The 20,332-nt window shown below is 39.3% G+C and overlaps 1 protein-coding gene across 3 annotated transcripts in view; it reads left to right on the top strand.

Annotated features, from left to right (window-relative positions):
* Positions 1-431: 431 nt before the first annotated feature.
* Positions 432-20,332, top strand: part of Neto1 (neuropilin and tolloid like 1) — a 107,832-nt gene continuing 87,931 nt past the window's right edge. For 2 of the 3 annotated variants that reach the window (XM_029472116.1, XM_029472118.1), the window contains exons 1-5: positions 432-511; positions 1,296-2,026; positions 4,006-4,059; positions 4,300-4,437; positions 10,742-10,990. In XM_029472116.1, the coding sequence (XP_029327976.1) occupies positions 1,999-2,026; positions 4,006-4,059; positions 4,300-4,437; positions 10,742-10,990 (469 nt within the window). In that variant the 5' untranslated portion in view covers positions 432-511; positions 1,296-1,998. Of the gene's footprint in view, positions 512-971; positions 1,193-1,295; positions 2,027-4,005; positions 4,060-4,299; positions 4,438-10,741; positions 10,991-20,332 lie in introns of those variants that run through there. The other variant, XM_029472117.1, reaches the window with a different exon arrangement.

Genomic DNA, 20,332 nt, shown 5'->3' on the forward strand with positions numbered 1-20,332 from the left:
GGTTTTAGATATTCTCTCTCTCTCTCTCTCTCTCTCTCTCTCTCTCTCTCTCTCTTCTTTTGCAGGCCCCGGTTCTTAGGCTTCTCTGAGAGGACTCCTTAGCATCCTCATTTGCTGTCTCTCTTTCTGGTTCTTCCACCCTCATTCCTGTACTATTGAGATCCCCAGCTGAGCGTGGTCAGTCTGAGCTGTAGTGCTGCAGGTGCCAGAGGGTCCTTCATCCCCACAGCTTGCATGGCTGTTGTCAGCACAGGCTGGGCAGCAGCGAAATAGGAGCCAGGAGCCAGCGCGCCAGCCATCCTAGTGCTTCTGGAAAGGGGTTGGAGGAGGTGCTGTACTGACAGGGGAAGGAGTACTCCCAGATGCTGCCTTCTCCAGCCCCCTCCCCGCCCCCCTCACTAACTCCACAGCGCTGCCTCGTCGTGTTTACTGTGTTTTCTTCGCATTCACCTATTCGTAATTTTCCGAATTGGGGGCTCTTCCTGCTGTTTTCCAGCAACTCCTTTCTCCTGTGAGTTTCACCCGCCCAGCGCGCGCGCGTTTGGATGTATTAGGGTGGGGTGATCTGTGTTTGCTTTTGGACGATTTTGAGTATTTTTCCGACAGAAAAGCACATTTTAAGGGACTGCGTATTTGCAGTAGCAGTTTGGGGTGATTCTCCAGCGAATCTCCTCTAGTGATTAATCGTGAAACTTTTACCGCTGCTTTCCTTTTTCTTCCAGCGCCCGGGCTTTCGCTCTTAGACCAGCTGGCTAGAGGGTGAAGTATTTATTCATCCTTTAGAAGAGAGGGGACTCGAAAGCTCCAGTTGGAGGGACGGGAGACAGAGTCATTTCTAACCTTTAAAAAGTGAAAACCCTAACTCGAAGGGGCATTTTTTTTTTTTTTTTTGCATGATGGCCCCTCCCCCTTCCACGCCTTTCACCCTCCACTGAGATGCAGTGGGAAATTCGCTAAGCTCCTCTAGCCCCTTCTGCTGGAGCTGGCTGAGTGAAAGAACCCAGCCTGGTCCTCACCCCCTCCCCATCCCCCACGAACCAAGCCGCTGTGATGTCCTTGCTGTCGCCGCCGCCCCATTCCGCCGCGCACCAGCCCTGGGGGCACTGGCTGTGCTCAGCTGCCCAGTCTCACCCAGGCTTCGGGCTTCCTGGAGGGTCATACAACCTATAGCTATGATTAAGACGCTCACTTGGTAACTCTGTCATATTCCTTATCTTTCCCTCCCTTCCCTCCCCTCCCCCTTTAACCACCCCCGTGTTCCCCTCCACCACCCTTGAGCCCTTCCCCGCCCCCAGACGCCCACCCTTAGACTCCTTTTCCTGCAAGATCGCAGAGGTGGCGCGCAGCCCGACGAGCTGATGACGGACCCCTGCCTCCCGCCTTCAATGCCTCAGCAGAAGACCCCCAAAGGCTGGAGAGAGGAGGGCTGCGGCTGGACATCCTCCGGGCGACGCTGCTCGGACCTGGTGCTAGTGGTGGATGAGACTGGCGACTGAACAAGTCCCTGCCTTTGACTTCGCTGTCGTCTGCCCAGTCGTTGCCGTCGATCCGGACCGGTCCCCACCTTGCGCCTTCTGCCTCTCATCCCAGATCGGGTCCCGGCTTCGGGCGCCCCGGGGCTTGCCCCGCGCCTGCCGCCGCCCGCGCGCCGACTGCCCGCCGCGTCCTCCTGACAGCTGCGGCGGCGGTGATGCAGAGGAGGAGGGCGCTGCCGGCGGCGGTGCTCATGGTGGCGGTCGGCGCCCGGGTGTAATGCGAGCGTCATGGTGGAGATGCTGGCTTCGAGGCGGTGAGAGAGCAAAGGAGGGCGAGAGTCAGCCAAGGGCGGAAGACAAACCAGTTCCGATGCTTTCTTTCCTCTGTCGCTTTCCCCCACTCTATTTTACCCGTGGTTTGCATATTTAAAATCTCTGGACTCAATCCTCTCCCTACCACCGAAGTCTCCCCGTTTCTAAATGGAATTAGTGGAGATCGGAGCCTCTGGTGTAACGCACAGACATGATCTATGGACGCAGTTTGTTTCACAGTGAGTACCTCTCCAGAGTGCCAGTCAGTTCCCGGGGTGCTGCCACTTCTCTTGGACCCATGCGCCAGGAAAAGCCCTACCAACCACTCCAGCCAGACCCCGCAGTCCCTTGGAGTCTGGGGCAGATGTAAACTTTCCTTTCGGTACTGCAGCATCATACAGCCTGGCGGGGGCGGCGCACAGAGTGGCGCTGGACCTCAGACTTGGTCAGGGAAAACCATCTCTTCTTAGGCAGGATCTCTGGGTGGTCCAGAGGAGTATATAGTTAAAAAGTGGACACGTGCAGGAAATGCTGGTGCTCAGAGAGGACGCAGGTGGAAGGAGGGAGGCAGCAGGGTTGATCTTTGCTGGGTAAGAAGAACTAATCCTCCTTTGTGGGGTTAGGGGGTTCAAGGGCCCACCTTTCATTCCCCAGGTAAGCTAACATATACCTGAACCCAGGCACTTCAGGAGGCATGCAGCCACTGCCCTCTAAAGCTCTAATTCTGTTTGGGAGTGTGGTAATGCCCAGGGGTGAGGTGGGAGGAGTGGAGGCAAATGGTTCAGAAGTCAGTAAAGAAAATATCAGAAAACGTGTGGTGAGGATCTCACACAGGGAAGCAAAACCTGTGCCACTGTCAGTTAAGAGATTCACTTAATCCACGAGTTCAACACTGTACAGGTCCAATGTGTGATTCCATCAAAAGAGGAAAAGCAGGATAAGAAGGCCAAATGTGTACACCGCCAAGTCTCTGTGTGCCTGTGATGGGGGAGGGGGGTGTAGAATGACAACATGTTAAGAATTAGGAACGATCTATACACACACACACACACACACACACCACATCTTTGATTCTTAAGGGTAGATGGATGGCCTGGACAAAGTATAAAGTGGTGCAATTTATAATTCCACAAAACTTAATGTCAGGACTCAGATAATATTTTTCTTTTTCTGAGAATAATCTTTAGGCATCAATACTTCAGCTCCTGTCATGTTCTTTACATGACTGAATTATACCCCCAATTTCTTTTCCCTAAGTTAGTTTTAAGTGGAAATGGGCAAAGGAAGGTCTTTTATGTAATTGGTGAAAATAAATAATAAAAATGAAACAGACAAAATGTTAGTTATTTGTGAGGATAGACGTTTGAACAGTTTTCTAGTTTCAGGTTCTCTAGACATTTTTTTTTTTTTTTGAGTGAAGCAGGAATAGGTAAACAGAAGTTTAGGTTGCTGTGGCACTGCAGATTTACTGTCCAGTGGCAGACCAGTGTCTCTGACCCTGCACTGACTCCGTGGGTGCTTCTAGAAATCCCTGTTCTGAAAAGTGTTGTCTGCTTCTGGGTGGTAGTCAATTTAGAATCACGGTGAAAGTTAGAAATTATGGATTCTACAGCTGGAGAATGTCACAAGCAGGGCTAGTTGGTAGATTTTTGAAAGGAGCAAAAGCTGAACTAACTAACACAAAGGAGCTAATCCCTTCCTGTAGTTCTGTTTCCATGCCAGCGTCCATCCACTTAGCTCTGTTTTCTCTTGCTTTCACATCCTATCTATCCTAGGCTTTGCAGGACTGTTTATGTTCTAATACTGAAGCTTATTGGCAATATGTTAGGGTAGATCATGGAGATTTGGCTCTTCAGTTCCTTCCTCCATTACCTCTAAAGACACTGACAAGACAAAGCTCTTAGGAAAGAACCCTTTACTAAGAAGAGATCTCGAAACCTCTTTACAGTCTATAACTTTTGCAAAGCACAACATTGTCTCAAGCCTTTGGGTATTGACCAGTCTCAATAGGAAGTACTTCCTTATTGGGAGTCCTAAGTCTTCCTCTGTCCACTTTGAAATAGATTTCCTAACTTTTGAGTCACCTTTGTAGGATTAGCAATGAGAACACTATTCTATTTCGTTATTAACATATCTATAGATTGTCTTATAGTTTTATAATATTTGGTCATTTTTTTGGTGTGAATTCTAAATTTCTAACTATTCTTTTCTGTTTCAGTTATAGCAAGTTTAATCATCCTCCATTCTTCTGGAGCAACCAAGAAAGGAACAGGTGTGTTTCTTTGGAAAAGTTCTAATGGAGATGTTTAATTATTTTGCTTTTTCGTATTTCACCATGCCCATTATATTCCAGAATACCTGAGTATCTTATAGTATATATAATCGACTGGTTTTGAATAAAAGACCATTTCAAATTTAATTTACTAATGGATATTATGAGACTATCTTGTCTATTTTGGTATTATACAATATTGCATGATGGCTCTTTTTAAAATTTTGTTTTGTTCTACAGAAAAACAAATCACCCCAGAAACACAGAAGTCAGTGCAGTGTGGAACGTGGACAAAGCATGCAGAGGGAGGTGTCTTTACCTCTCCCAATTATCCCAGCAAATATCCCCCAGACCGAGAGTGTGTCTACATCATAGAAGGTAAGAGTAGAAGAAGTGCCCAAGCCTGTGGGACAAGCCAAAGCCTGGTCTTCTCCAGGATTGTGAGAGTCCCCAAGTGTGTGATGTGTACAGAGACATTACAAAACTGAGTTGGGAGATGCTTAACACAAATATTTTGCAAGGAACAAATAATTATAAATCTAGATTCAGGGTAATTAGTGAAATTATTAGAAATTGGTTATGAGTACACAAAGATCCAGCAAATGAAACAAGTCTACAACCTAAAAAGTTATTTTTCAGTACTCTAAAACAATAGAAGTATTTCATACTTGACAGACTTTGTCAATTTATGACATTTTGAGAAACTAGTATTTTACTAGTTTAACAATAATTACAATAATCAATTTGTTTCTAATGTTTTCTTCAATGTGAACAAGCAAGACAGACCATGTGGATGGCAAAGGTGCGTCTGTAATGATGTTTTCTAAAGTTTTATAGCCTTTTGTTACTTGGAAGTGACATGATACCATTTTTTAAGTCAGCCAGGGTCCTAACACACAAAGTTTTCATCTGTTCCCCAACCTGAAGGACAAAAAGTACTTAAAGGAAGATTCTTCCTTCTGAATATTTTGCATTTCTTCTAAGCTTGAGCCATCTATCTGTCAAATACAGATGAAACTTTAAAATTTGTGATCGTGTGTCCCAGTGAGAAAAGCTAAGTGCCGAGTGTTATTTTGAGATAACCTAGAACTCGGTATCATCCATAATGTGTATAGCTACAGAATAAGTGATGGTAATGAGAAAATTGTGACTGCTTTAGTGTCTACTCATAAGCCAGGGTCACAAACACATAGCAGATCTTTCAAAACTATCTCTGGATTCTGTTACTCTGATTTTAAGTGGCTCTATTTAAAAATGATTTTTTTATTCTTATTTTCATATGTAAGTCAGGAGTCTTCCTCTTTTTCTTGTATTGTCCAAAGTAAAGATAGTTTTTAAATCAAAGATAACCCAAAACTATATAAACTTTGATGTTGATAGGACAAAAACAAAACAATTAAAATAAACAACTGGAAGTTTCGATTGCTAGAAAATGAAAACATTGGCTGAAGCCCGCTGTTATTTTTTTATCAAGTTCATGTTACATATTTATTAATTATATAAATTAAAATAACATGAACTTTTGAAGAACTTACTATATTCCCAAACATTTCCTTATAGGAAGATAACCTAGTGTTACAAATTAGGAAATAGAAGCAAAGACAGATTAAATGTCTGACTGAAATTCTAAATACATATATTTGAAAGAGCAAAATTTTAAAATGCTAGACTATTAAGGAGAAGGGTCAGAGCGAGTTATCTTATCTAATAGATTAATTAACACAGAAATGAAGTGTTGCCTGCTAACTGTGTTTTCTCATGTATTACTTTGGTGCCTTAACAAGTACTGCCAGCCTTGAATGTAATGCACTCATAGAGTCTCATTTATTTTTGTGTTTATATCAAGGACAAAATAAAGTGAGGAAAGAAGCAGAACATCTGCTATTAGTGAGCCCATCTGTCTACAGACCCTTTTATGGACTTGCTACAATCACTGCATGCAGCTTATAAGATACTAGAATTATGGTCCTGGGAAGTGTGAGGATATGGGGGGGGGTTCAAGATTCATATAGGATAACTGGATCAAGAAGATAAAGATAGACCTGTGGTGTTGCTCTTCATTGTTCGTAGGTAACAGGTGGTAGTCTTCTTTCCTTAGTAACACCATGTACTAAATTGCAGAGAGTTGGTAAGGTGGGGATATCCCTAGGACTCCTCCAAAGGTAAAGAGAGGACAAGGCAAGAGGGAGATGATCCTGAAAAGATCTGTATTCTAGGGCCAAGTCTTTGGAGACATTCATACAGTAATTGCAGACAATGGAGTACCACTGAAAGAATTCAGAGAACAAATGAGGTGTGTCTTCAGTGGAAAAGTAACTGAAGGAAAGGAAAACCAACCAAGAGGCTATAGCAAATGGCCAAATAAAAGAGAATAAAACAGAACTACAGATATTGGCAGGGGTGACAGAGCAAAGGGAGGAAATGACACAAATTTGGAAAACTGAAATGCAAATGATTGAGTGGGAGAGGAGAGAACGGAGTTTAAAAGATGATAAAAGTGCTCAATTTTTCCACTTACATGAGTGTCTTTTGGAGTGAACAAATTTGTGGATTTTTATCCAATTCTATGTTGATTCCTCAAATTTATAGGATATAAATACAGAGATTTTCTGTGATGATTTCATATGGATAAAAATACCAGAAGGGAATATTTAGAAAACTAATATTTGAATGTATTAGAAGTACAGATGTCTGGAACTTCCCCTAGACTGCCTTCTCTTTTGGAGATAGAGGCTCAGGCACCATCTGATTACGAAATCATCCCATTGGATTTTAACACTACCCAGTGCACTGGCATCCCATGAATAAAGAGAGGTTTGGGAATATGTTTCTGGGAAAAAAAAACATGTTGGGAATGGACAGAATAGGGGGACACAAAGGCTCCCAGAAGGAGTCTCCAATGAGGAGGGTAATCGAGTAGGGATATCATGGAGGAGGTGTGGGTGAGATTCAAGAATCAGTCAGTTTCCAAGTGACAGTTGTTACAACAAGAAAAATCTAGGCAAACAAACATATGTGTTTATCGTATGAAGCAATTAAGAGTCTGCTTGTGACTTTATCATGAGCACAATGGTTAACACAGTGAGAGAGGGAACCGTCTCCCAGTCAGTAGAGGACTGAGAGGAAACAGTACTTGGAGATGGGAGATTCAGGAAACATCGTAAGCAGGAACTTTGTTTTTTAAGAGGAAAATTTCACTTACTTCTCTAGAAGGAACTGTTTGATACGTAAAAAAACAGGTAAATTGAAAATTAGAAAGAAAGACAGCCTCTTGTGAGGCTATGCCAGTGCCGGGCAAAAACAGAAGTGGATGTTCACGCTCATCTATTGGAACACAGAGCCCCCAATGGAGGAGCTAGAGAAGGTACCCAAGGAGCTGAAGGGGTCTGCATCCCTATAGGTGGAACAACAATATGAACTAACCAGTAACCCCAGAGCTTGTGTCTCTAGCTGCATATTTAGCAGAAGATGGCCTAGTCGGCCATCATTGGGAATAGAGGCCCCTTGGTCTTGCAAACTTTATATGCCCCAGTACAATGGAACACCAGGGCCAAGAAGTGGGAGTGGGTGGTTAAGGGAGCAGGGTGGAGGGAGGGTATAGGGGACTTTTGGGATAACATTTGAAATGTAAATGAAGAAAATATCTAATAAAAATGAAAAAAAAAAGATGACAGGAAAAAAAAAAAAAGAAAAGCAGCATTTTTTTTAATGGTTGACATAATGTGAAATGCTTGAGAAGGGGGTGTCAATGAAAGATTATCTAGGAGGAGTTTGTGGGTATATCTGTGAGGGATTTTCATAATTGAGTAAACTGAAGTAGGAGAACCCATTCTGAAAGTGATTGACACTGTTTATTAGCCTGGCTCTTCATTATAAAAGGAAAGAGCCAGTGTATTCTATTATTGCTCTCTGCTCTTGTGGATACAATGTCATTTCAGGTTCCTTCTACCTGGATGTTCTCTCATAATGAGGGCTCTAACTTGGAATTATGAGTTTAATAAACAATTTCCCATTCCAGTTGCTTTTGCCAGAATACTTTATAATAGGACCAAGAAAGAAAACTAAGAAGGATTAATAAATAACTAGGTTGCTGAAAATAAGAGAAAGTGTGTTTTAAAAACTCATGTACACTTTCAATCATGGAAAGAGAGATCCTTTTGTGGACTTCAAATGGTATTAGCACGCCCTCAGATTGGAAAGGTCCACTGCATGTATAGCAAGTGAGCGTGCATGGACACAGCATCCCAAGAGTCTCAGAAAGATGGGTGGAAATCTAAAGGAACTTTAATGTCAGTTGCACATCATGTAGGGGGAATAGAGTGAAGGAGGCTGTGACTCTACAGAGTTGACGAAGAAGAAAAAGTGAGTTTATAGAGCTGGAACCTGGCAGATTCCATTCAGGGATACTGTCACCATTCACTTGTTCATCGATGAGAACAACTCTGTGTAGCCTGTTTACTTTTAGAAAAGTTATTTGGTGTTTCCTAAAATTTAGCTCATGGAATTTTCTTAAATGAGCTTATGTATGGTTAATTTCAGCATGCTGGGTGAAAGGGAAATTAATTATCCATGAGTAACAGGATACTCGAGAGCTGTATGAGGGTATGCTGCTGGACAAGGCCTGAGTGGTGTGTTTATCCATGCTGAATGGAGTGTGAGCCATGATGAAAATGAAAATAAACACATTTTGTGCCAATGATGGCAATTCCCTGGTTGAGGATACAGGGAGAAGATCCAGCTTATGTTGGGGGATGGCATGTTGAATGCTGAGTAAGTTAGCACAAGACAGTAGTCTCGGCTTTCTTTTCCTTAGGCTAATCTAAAAGAAATTCCTGATACGCTGAAGTAGTTTATTTCCTTAAAATCTTCCTCTGACTTATGAAAGAGCAGATAAACAAGCAGACTCATACTGTAGATTGCAATGTTCTCAAGTAATACACTTAATGCTGTTTATAAACATCCCATTTGTTAAACATAAATCTTTATGTTTGTAGAGTAATATGCTCAATAAAAACATGATTTCTCAGATAGCTTAAAAGAATATTTTTTTCAATTTGGAAGATCTAGGTATTTATTGGAAATTCTTTCAACTCTATCATACCTCTTTTGACCTTTGTAATAGATCTAATGTCAGAAAAAAATGTGGCTTGGGTTATAAATGACCTTTTTTTAGTGGATAATGAATTGAAAATATCTTACAGATTAAAAGAGAATAAACACAAGCAGACCTCTTTGGTGTTGATTTTAAATTTTAGAGCTGAAAATTAGTAAGTTTATATTTTATTATGAAAGTCTCCTATCTCTTTGTTATCACATATCTCAATTCTATAAAAGTCACTGACATCAAAGCCTGTACAAATTTAATTTTTAGGTCATTATTTGTGGTGATCAATATACATTTAGGAAACAGAGGAACATGGATAGCAGGCATTCCAAATGGTTGCTAACCACATGGGCAACAGGGTTTGCTGTGCTCACATTTTTGAAAGGTTAGCCCATGCAGGAGGCCAGGTAGCAAGAATTCGTCTCAAATGCATCAAGGAAGCAGCAGTTTCTGGACTAGATTATGTTCTCTGATATTTATACCAGTGTTATGTCTACTGTGGAGTGTCCTGGTTGAGTATAGTGGGGATTGTGGTTAATACTGTTTTGGTCATGAAAGGGAAAAGGAAGGAATATTAAAATATGTATTAGTGTGGTGATTTATAAGATTGTTAGTCTAGAGGATGCTTCTATTCTTCAGAGAGCTATAGAAATATTTCTAAAGATTAAACTAATTTTAAATTACTCAAAACAATCTTTAAAACACTCCCAATGACATATATTGTGCTTAAGTACCATGAAAAGAAAACAAATAGGGTCCTTGTCTTTAGTGAATAGACTGAGAGAGGGATTTCCACTAAACAAGATTGTCTTACAGGTTTGCAGATGTAGCTTAGTGGCAGAACACTCTTTATCATGTGTCAGGCCTTGGTTTCAATCACCTGCACTGAAAAACAAAACAAAACAAAAGCAAGCAATAGAAATCAATCAAATAAATCCCTCCGTAAGCAGAAGCTAAATTGTAGGTGTCTAGACACGGAACAGAGTGAACAAAGGCACACCAACTGGAGAGGACGTTCCCTTAGAAACAAGACCTGCACCAAGTGCCTTGATTTGCTGATTTTGAGGGGGTGAGATCATGGAAGTAGAGTATCCTCAAGGCCTTTATCTGTCAAGTGCCTTGGAATGATGAGATAGATCACATTTGCCTTCTGGAGTCCTTACCCTTAGTACCTTGCATATGCATCTGGTTGCAACTACTTGAGTAGTTACATAGCTGCCTGGGAGATAATTTCCAAGTAGTTTCTTATCTTTAATTGGAGCACTGCAGATTCTAAGAAGAGAGAGAACTATACCCCTCCTTCTCCTAACATGAGCTAAGAGCATTGCTGACTTGGTGTTTGCTCCCTGTCAGGTATTTCACATTACAACATCATCAGTTTTAAGGCCAACCCTTCGGTGCTCTTTAGCGAGCATATCCCTACAGCAGTAAGCATCCCTTCCTGTGCATTTCCATGGAATTCTTCTACCAAGTTCTATTGAGCACTATACAAATAGGATCTGATATAGAATCAGTAAATCGGCCTCACGACTTAAGAAACTGTTTTCTACATGTAATCTTTCTTTTGTTATTTGACAGCTGCCCCAAGGCAGTGCATTGAACTTTACTTTGATGAAAAATACTCAATCGAACCATCTTGGGAGTGCAAATTTGATCATATTGAAGTTCGAGATGGACCCTTTGGCTTTTCTCCAATAATTGGAAGGTTCTGTGGGCAACAGAATCCACCTGTAATAAAATCTAGTGGACGATTTCTGTGGATTAAATTTTTTGCTGATGGCGAGCTGGAGTCTATGGGATTTTCAGCTCGATATAATTTCACACCTGGTAAGTAAAAGCTTCTTATTTAAATTTTTCTTGCTTTTCTCCCCCTTTTCTATTTTCATAGTAAAAATATCTTTTGTAAATGTTAAAATTTTTCAGTAAAATTTCCAATTACTTTTCAAATGCAATCTGTAAAATCTCCTTTCCATATGCTTTACAAAACCTGGGGGGGGGGAGGGGTGCGGGGAGGAAAAATCACAAAACCTTAGCTATCATTTTGCAGGTAAGGATAGAATCAAAAATCAGTGTGGTCAACCGAAACACAACTAATCAAATTAATTTCCATTATACTGAAATGTGTAATTTGAGAGACAATCTATCATATGGAGATTAATTCTAGGTACAATCTCAGTAAATTTCACAAGACAGTTGTAGTATTATAAAGGGTGCTCATTAAAATAGAATTTAAGAACTTGAAAATAAAAAATTTTCTGTTTTCAAAATTATCATTTATAAGACAAAGTTATCCTGACACACTGTAGCCTAATTTCTTTTTAGAAATGGAAATCTTGCAGAGGTTTGAGGAAAAGAAAACAGGAGCCTATGGGAGCCTGCCTCTGAACTCTAAGGTCTAGCTGGAACTAGGAGTACTCACAGAATTACAAATTATGTCGATCAATTTTCATCAGATATTCAAAGGATTCTGTTATGGTGACAGGCTAATTTCCTTAAAAGTTGTCTTTTGTTACTACAAGAATATATTATCATATTTCTAACCCCCCAAACCATTCCATACTCACTAATTGATATCTGAAGAAGTGAAGCCATTTTTTTTCCAAACTGAAGAAAATCACTCAAATTACACACAACACAAAATTTACACATGGTGATGGGCTTCTCACTTTGTTTGTGTTATTTTATTCCAGTTATATAGACAAGAAGAAACATGGAATATAAGCAAAATTTTTGAAGTTACTACTTCATGTGCTGGAAGGAGAGGACTGAGGGCTAGATAAGTGGTAGAACTTTTGCCCAGTGTTGTGAGGCTTTGGCCTTCTACCCCAGTACCACAAAAGAAAACAATTTGCATTTAAATAGGGTTTTGTTGAACAAAGAATTCACAATTTTGAAGATAGTTGTCAAAGGATTTAGGATTGCTTACTTTATGTCATAGAGTATTTATTAATAATTCAGATATTAAAAATATCATGTGGATTAAACTTAGGCATTATAATATTTCATGAAAACACTTTGCTGCTTTTGGTTCTTAATCACTTTTTATAAAATTTAGACTGGACATAGAAACCATGGCTATTTGCCACAGTAAGACCCATTTCAAAAATACGTGAACATCTATGCTATCTTGGCTCGTATATTTTTGTTGGATTTTTTGAATGTATAATTTGTGGGTATTTTGAATATAACCTATAATAGAAATGCTTACAGGAGAGTTTGATGAGTATATTTGCAATATAAATTTGTTGATTGTGAACATAAAGTCTAGGGTTTGAAAGTATCTGCTTCTAAGAAAAAAAAAAGCCACATCAGCCAGAACCTTTACCAACAAAGCAACTTCCTCTACCCTGCCAGCTTCTTGTGGCATAGCATAAATCATGGCACCTCTCTATTATCCCAGGGTTACAATAGTCATAGTAGAACCTAAGTATCAGTTATTTCTAAGGGTTAGTTGGAGCTATAGCCTTCATGTTTGATACAGTGTTTCAACACCAGGAGCAGCTCAGTCAGAAGAAACCTTGTGAGAAAAATATGGGGAAACTGGAGTGACTTAACAATTCCCTTGGGTCTCTGTCTTCACTGGATAAATCCAGGAGAACTACTGTCTTCAGACAGTCAGTAGGACCATAAGAAGGGGACCCACAATGTTTTCATGATTTCAGAAGATATATTATGGAAGGCCTAGTAAGTGTGACAAAGCAACCTGCAGCTCATTCCTCATAAAAACGAGGGGTTAAGGAAGAAATGAGGAATAGGCAGAGACAGCATTTCAACCTTGAGTCCTGCTTTCCTTGTCATTTTGTTTAAATCTTACTTGGTTGTTTTGGCTTGCATGGTAAGCTGGTGAAATTGAGGACTGAAGAGTTCTTCTGGTTGGTTTCATGATTGTAAATATCATCTTCTCATCACAGTAGAACCAGAGTGGAGAGGAAGGGCCAATTCACCAGGTCTAAGACTGGAATCTGGGTCAGCTGGAGGGTATGGGGAGGTTTATCAACTTTAGGGCCAGGCAAGAGCTACAGGTCTGACTTGTATGCCATGACCATTTCTTTTCCATGCCATTGACCTTAGACATAACCCACAATATTTTATCTTTTACAACATTACTTTTTTAAAAATAAAGGTAATATTGACAACCTTCGAATTGTTTAAGCATATATCAACCAGTATACAGTTCTGGATAAAAATTGTTTGAATGTTTGTAAGATTTCAATTGTCCCATAATTAGTTTTAAAAAATGAATCACATCATGTGTTCTTTAAAAATAAGAATATTTTTATGATATTGGGAAAACAAGTATTCTAGATAGTTTTGAAGTATGCACTCTGTCTTTGCTTGCTTTTGGTGGCATTTGTATTTGTTAAAGTTTTGAAGAAAAAACTAGTCCTGTGTCCCATTGCTTTTGTGCTTTTGTTAAATTGTTTATTTGGGCCAAAGTCACCATGGGAGAGTTATAGTCATTTCTGATGATAGTCACAAAATATATACAGGAAGAAATAACTGAAGAAAGGTCAGGCAACGTCTCTTATGTATTACAATCTAAAATCTGAATACATTTTCATCTGGATACATTTCCAGTCAGGATTTCAGGATCTAAGAGTGTGATGTTTCCTACCTGCTGACTTGCCTGCATATCTAGCTTATGAGCTGATGACTTAACCCAAGGGGATTCTGTAAGCATTCTAATCGTTGATGCCAAGTTCCATAATAGGTACATTTAACATAACTGAGCTAAGGTACTTGGTGTTTTATCACTATGGTGTGAATCGAATTTTCCAGAGCTGCTTTAGAACTCAAACTCCTATTTCTTATCGTCATATCCCCTCCTTTCTTTCTGTCTTCCTGCTTTCATCTTCCCTTGCTAGCATGCTAAATTGTGTCTTCACTCAGCTCCAAAATTGTTTCTATTTCCTAAGATCTGACTGTCTGACTTTCTTTTTTACTCACTTCAAAAATAAAATAAATAGCCTTTTCATCTTGAGCTCCTGCTGGCCCTAGTGTCTGGGCTTTTGAATTCTTAGTGATGTCTGAAAATCAGTCCACTAGAAGTCATGCATGGAATGGAAGGATAGGAAGACAGCCAACAAAAGTGCCAGGGAAAGGGTGTTGATGAAGGTGTTCTGTTTTCCCTACACATGTTAACTTTTCTTTACTGTTTAGTTCAGTGATGGTTATTTTGGATTCCTGTGTCATCATTCAGGTCCTGAGTACTGGGATGAATCACCCAGGACAGTAGTCCAGCATATCTAAGAATTACAGTAAAGATGTTGTAGCAAGCAAGGAGTTCAAGTCCTAGGGTTTGCATGAAATGCAAAGAAGTTCTAATGTGCACAGAGCCTCTGAGTACTTCGCAGAGAAGGAACATAGGGAGACTTCCCCTGCATCCTGTGTAATGCATAGATAGCGGCCATATATTTTCTGGGTTTCAAGAACAGACCTATGTTGCTGTGGCTGAGTGTGGTTGCACACACATCTAATCTCAACAGTGAGGAGGCAGAAACATGTAGGTATCTGTGACTTCAAAACCAGCTCCTTACCAGTCAGGGCTACACAGGGAAATGCTATCTCAACCAAACCAAACCAAACCAAACCAAACCTAACCTAACCTAACCTAACCTAGCCTAACCTAACCTAACCTAACCTAACCAAACCAAACCAAAATGAAAGACCAGTGCTAAATGCTAAGACATGAAAAATGTTAAGGACTACACTTTGTACAATATAACACACAGCCAATTCAAGAAGACATCACATTAAACATACAAACATGTACAATGTCAGAAAACTGTATATTTGCTCATTTAACAGGGTGTCTCATTAAAAATACTTAAACAATACAGAAACTCAAACAACTAGTACTATTTATAAGGCCTTGAATAAAACTGTAATAACATATACATCAAATTCATAAAAATGGGTACCCCAGGCATGGAATAGCAGAAGAGGGGTAAGTTTGGAGCCCTGATAGATCTATACTAAAATCTATCTTAAGAATCATCAGTAAAAGTTAAAGATCCCTCTGAAGCAGATTCTATAATTTTGGTATTATTTGTATAAAGAAACTATTTAAGGTAAAAATATAAATAGAAACTAGTCTAGTTAAATAGTTTTAAATGAAGAATGCTGTTTCTCAATTCCACATTTTGTAAATTCAACCTAAGGAAGCCTTTTGAGCAGGGAATAACACTTCTCCTCAGCCAGCTGCTTTCATGGCATGGTTTCCTTTACCACTAGAAAAATCTAACTTAATCAGAAAAAATACATAGCTATACCATTGGAGACCTCCTTGCTCAGAGGCTTTAACATAACTTTACCATTATGTATCTTCAATCAGTGGCATTACCCAGGTGCTCTTGAATGCATCTGAGTGAACAAAAACACCCTGGAGATTGTATTTCTGGGGAAGACAACCTTTGTTTTCCTTCGGTTACACATATACTTTGCTAGTCTTTTATTTTTCTTTCCAATGAATACAGGCGTTTTTTTTTTTTTCCCCCGCTATTTCCAGACAAAGAAGATAAAAGATAGAATTTTCCACTTTTGATGATATTTTTCTATACTATTCTCAGGAGAAGTTACACACACCCTACTAAAAAAGGCTTAACTAAAGGACTATACCTCACCATAACAGAGAGGTAAGGTTGAGTTAGTCTTTCCCATTGAAGTGAGTGGAGTTTTTAAATATTCTGGGATGATTATAATACTTTATACCTTTCATCCAAGAAGCTCAAAGTCTTTTAGGGACAGTAGGTTGAATCCTAGCATGCTGATTGACTTCAAAGAGTACCCTGGGAGCAGAGGTTTAAGCCAAGTGTTTCAAAAATGCCCCTATGCAGAGTAGATGAAGCGTACTATTAAATGGAAATAGGATTGCTTTTAATGTTTCCTGGATTATTTCATGCAACTTTACCCTCCTGTTTACGACAAGAGTAAATGTGTGGACACATAACCAAAATTTTAAATTAGTGTTTGAGAACTTGGCAAACAAGTATTTTTACATCATCTTCACATCTCCCCCCTCTCCAATCCCCCCCCCTCCAGCTACTCTAGAACTCCTTTCCCCACTCCCTTTCAAGGTCTAAACCTCTTCAATTACTATTTTTTGACACACACGTATATGCACAGAGGCACATAATATATCGACATACATATATAGACATCACTACAGCTTGCTGAGTACATTTAACATTGCTCTTATGTAGATGCACTTAGGGCTGAACACTAAGACTGAATAATTTATTCAAAGGCTCCTCCCTGGAAAAGACTGATTGTTCTCTCAGCAGCCCCAGGTGATCATTTAGAGGTGGATCATTACAGTTCTGGTATCTATCCTGATATGAAACAAAAATAATTTTATCCATAGATTGGATTGACTTTTACCCAAATGATAGAAATGTTACAAGTCTAAGGTTTATAAAACAAACACATAAACAGAAACATGATTTTTAGATTAGTTAGTGTTATCTTTTAAACTATCATGTTTACAATATTGACTCAAACTAGTCTCACATCACCTTAGGAACTCTTACGAACTACAAACTTTGAGGAATAGAATCATATTTCATAGTAGGCTTGTTTTATCAAGAATCAAGATGCAAAACTTGAAACCCGGTAACAAAAATCTTAAGTGTGGAGCAGGTAGCATGGTCATGTGAGACTCAATTCTTCTGTTCCTGCGTCTCACTCAGCCAGACCAGTAACTGGTTCATCTCATCGATGGCTTGTAGAAGACTTGGGCTGAGAGATGGGAAAGTCAGCGAGATGAAACTGCTGCTTGGTCTAGGTGGGTGTTCAGGAGAGAACTTGAGAGTGGGAGAGACTTTCCAGGATTAGCTCCCATCTGTGCAGAGAACACTGAAAGCAACATAAAAGGAAAGGAAAGATTGCTGAGCAGTTTCCTGTACAATACAGATATCAGCTGGTCTCTAGGATAGACAGTGTCCAGGGGTGGGTGTGTCGTTTGCAGTTATTGGGTGGTTCGAGGCTCAACTGAGTGTTTGGAACATGGTATGTCCTGCAATTGAGCCACAAAGGTCCCACCATAGTTATGCATCTTCTTTGGATTAGAAAAAAGACTTGAGGGTTCCGATCTTTTACTCATACCTTCGTACCAAAAAGGAAAAGGCTTCACACAGAAAAGGCTTGGGAGAACTCACTGCCTGGCTTGTAAGCTCGTCATGACTTCTAGCTCTTTCTTGCTTATCAGTTTATATAACTGTGTGCTGATGTGCCTTCTGCAAAGGGTAGTGATCATGACTGTAATTTTATCACATATCCTAGAATTTCTTTTAGTGTAGTTGTATTAAGGAAGTTAATAATAGAAAACTATTATGCCATCTCTCAGGTCACTACAGTCTATTTTTTGAAGAATTCACTTTTCTCATGTTTTAAGAAATGTCTTTCAGTTAACAATGGCTTCTCCCCTCTCTTGTTCACTGCTTAAAATGTATGTCTGCTCTGCCCAGCTCATCCTGAAGTAGATAGTTGCTCTATAGTTCATCTCTTCTATCTGTTCCTGTTGATATGATTCTGTGTGTATATAGCCCTGTTTGAACTCATTCCTCACTTGTTAATATTTAAGAGGAGCAAAGTTTCTTCATTGAGGTGTAACACAACTTTATCATCCACGTCTCTTTGAGGTTTACCTGTGATAGTAGTTGCATCTAGTCATTGTAAAATATACCTTTATCTAAGGCTGCTGTAAGTAGCTCAGATCAAGAGAGGGATATTGTCCAATCTCCTAGAGGAGGCTTGTCAGCAGAAATGAGATTGGTATTAATGTATAGAAAGCAGACCTGGTCAGCTAAGTGGAAACTATGCCTCAACAGGTTGTGAGATAACCTCAGCATCCAAACCATCATTAAGTACCTCACATTTAGCCTCCATTTTAATTGTTAAGATACATAGCAACAATTTAAAAACACAAGAAATTTAACCAAAGTAAAATATAGAACAAAGACATTTGTAATCTATTTGGCACATCTTATGTCCAGGGATTTGTATAGTTGGGAGAAGTTACAAGTGTAATCTTTCCCATAATCCATTGATGAACATTAAGCTTATTATTGCATTTTTAGTAAATTTCAATTTCAATTTATGAATTCATATACATTTTGCCTAAGGAAATATTTTTTGAATCTTTATACTTAAATCATTGTCTTCCGTAGCATTTTACAGACAGATTGAGGCTTATTTTTAATTTAGTTGTGTATGAAATGACTTAAGGAATTACAAGAAAACAGCTCTCTATTTTAGTACTTGATGTCATTATAGCTATAAAAGTAAAACTTGTGGTTCTGTACTTTAAGTGAATACACACCTTAAGTTGATTTCCATCCCATTCTCTTAGCCACTTACTTATTCAGTGGATAATTCTGGTCCACCCTGTTGATCGCAACAGTAAAAATACTGTATGACACATCTATGGCAAACATACAATCGATTCGTTGTCTCTGATCATATCTGTTTGTTTTGTGTTGTTTTGTTTTGTTTGTGTTTCTTTTTGTTTTTGTAGAGAAATGTTCACACTATGTGCTGCTCCTCCCCAAATATGATTTTCAGGAATAGCAGGAATCCATGAATATGTCATTACATGTCTAAGGGGAGTTAGAATCATAGGGAATATGCCCCATTGAAGACATGTATCAGTCAAATTTAATACTGGTTGATTATCCTAGATTATCTGGGTTGGCAAAGCAAAGTTCAAATTTCTTTCCTTTGCCATAAATAGCCAGAAGACTTTGAGTCAGATGAGATGATGTAATGAAGACCCAGTGAGCTTTAAAAGGAGAAGAAAGAGAAGCAAGGTGATGATGGGCAGTTTCTAGAAACAGAAAATGAGAACAAATGGATTTTTCACTGCATCCACCCAAAGCATGACTGACATCTTATTTCAGACTTCTGATATCTAAAACTGTAAAATAATATGCTTGAGTTGCTTAAACCACTAAGTTTGTGGTAATTTATTCCAACAGTGGTGTGAGACAAATAGCGATTTTATTTCTTGGAAGTGGAATGTTACGATAAAAAAATATCTTCAAAACGGAGTAGGAATGAGCAGTGTTAAAAAATCTGGAAACATATTGAGAAATGAACTACAGAAAAAGTTTACACTGTTTAAGTGGACTATTAGATTACACATGTTGTAATTGACTGTCAATTGGAATTTCCAAAGAAGTAAAACTCATGAGAGAAAACACATTCATGCCTTTTAGAACATATACATACCCAAGTAAATTATTGGTAAAAATATGAAAATTGAAATCTGGTTATTAAGACTCATAGGAAATCAAGAGCATTAATTTGGAAACGAGAGGAAAGGAATCACTATTGTATTTAGTCAGAGACTGAGTCCAGTCATTTTCCAGACTCACATGTAAGGTGGAACTTTTAACATTTACTTACAGTTTTAAGAAATTCACTGTCAACTAAAATTTAGGGATTTTTGGACACAATTGGAAAAGCTTGCCTTAAGGGAAATGGAAACCCAGAACTAGCAGATGGATTGGGGACATAGCCCGGTCAGTAAAAGCTTGCCATATATGCATAAATAAAGGCCTAGATTGGATCTCCTGAACTCACATTTTAAAACTTAGGTATGTGGAATGTACTTGTAATTCTAGTGCTATAGTGACAGAGACAGGAGGAGCCTCGGGATTGCCAATTAAGCCTTGGTGAGCTCCAAGCTAATAAATAAGGGAGGGAGTGTGTCTCAGAAGGCATCATAGACAGCTCCTTACAAACAACACCAAATTGTTATATGGCCTCCACACACATATGTATCCATCTGCCAATGCAGAGTTATACACTCGAATTGTCCTGTGTGTGTGCGCTCTCTCTCTCTCTCACACACACACACCATTTCAAAATTAGCAAAGAGACGCTGGAAATAGCTTCCTGAACTCATCACAAAATGGGATCACAGTATTAAAGATCACAAATAATTCTTGAGAGAGAGAGAGAGAGAGAGAGAGAGAGAGAGAGAGAGAGAGAGAGAGAGAGATGAGAGAGAGATTCTGGATACAATTTTGATAAATCACTTCAGTCATTGCAAAAATAAGGACCATAGTATTTCAGAAAGATTTGTCAAGGACATTTAAGAAAAGCTGAATAAAGCCTATGACATACACACGAGATACAGTTATTGAGAATGTCTATCAGCAGCAACAT

Source organism: Mus caroli, chromosome 18, assembly GCF_900094665.2.
Source record: "Mus caroli chromosome 18, CAROLI_EIJ_v1.1, whole genome shotgun sequence".
NCBI lineage: Eukaryota > Metazoa > Chordata > Mammalia > Rodentia > Muridae > Mus > Mus caroli.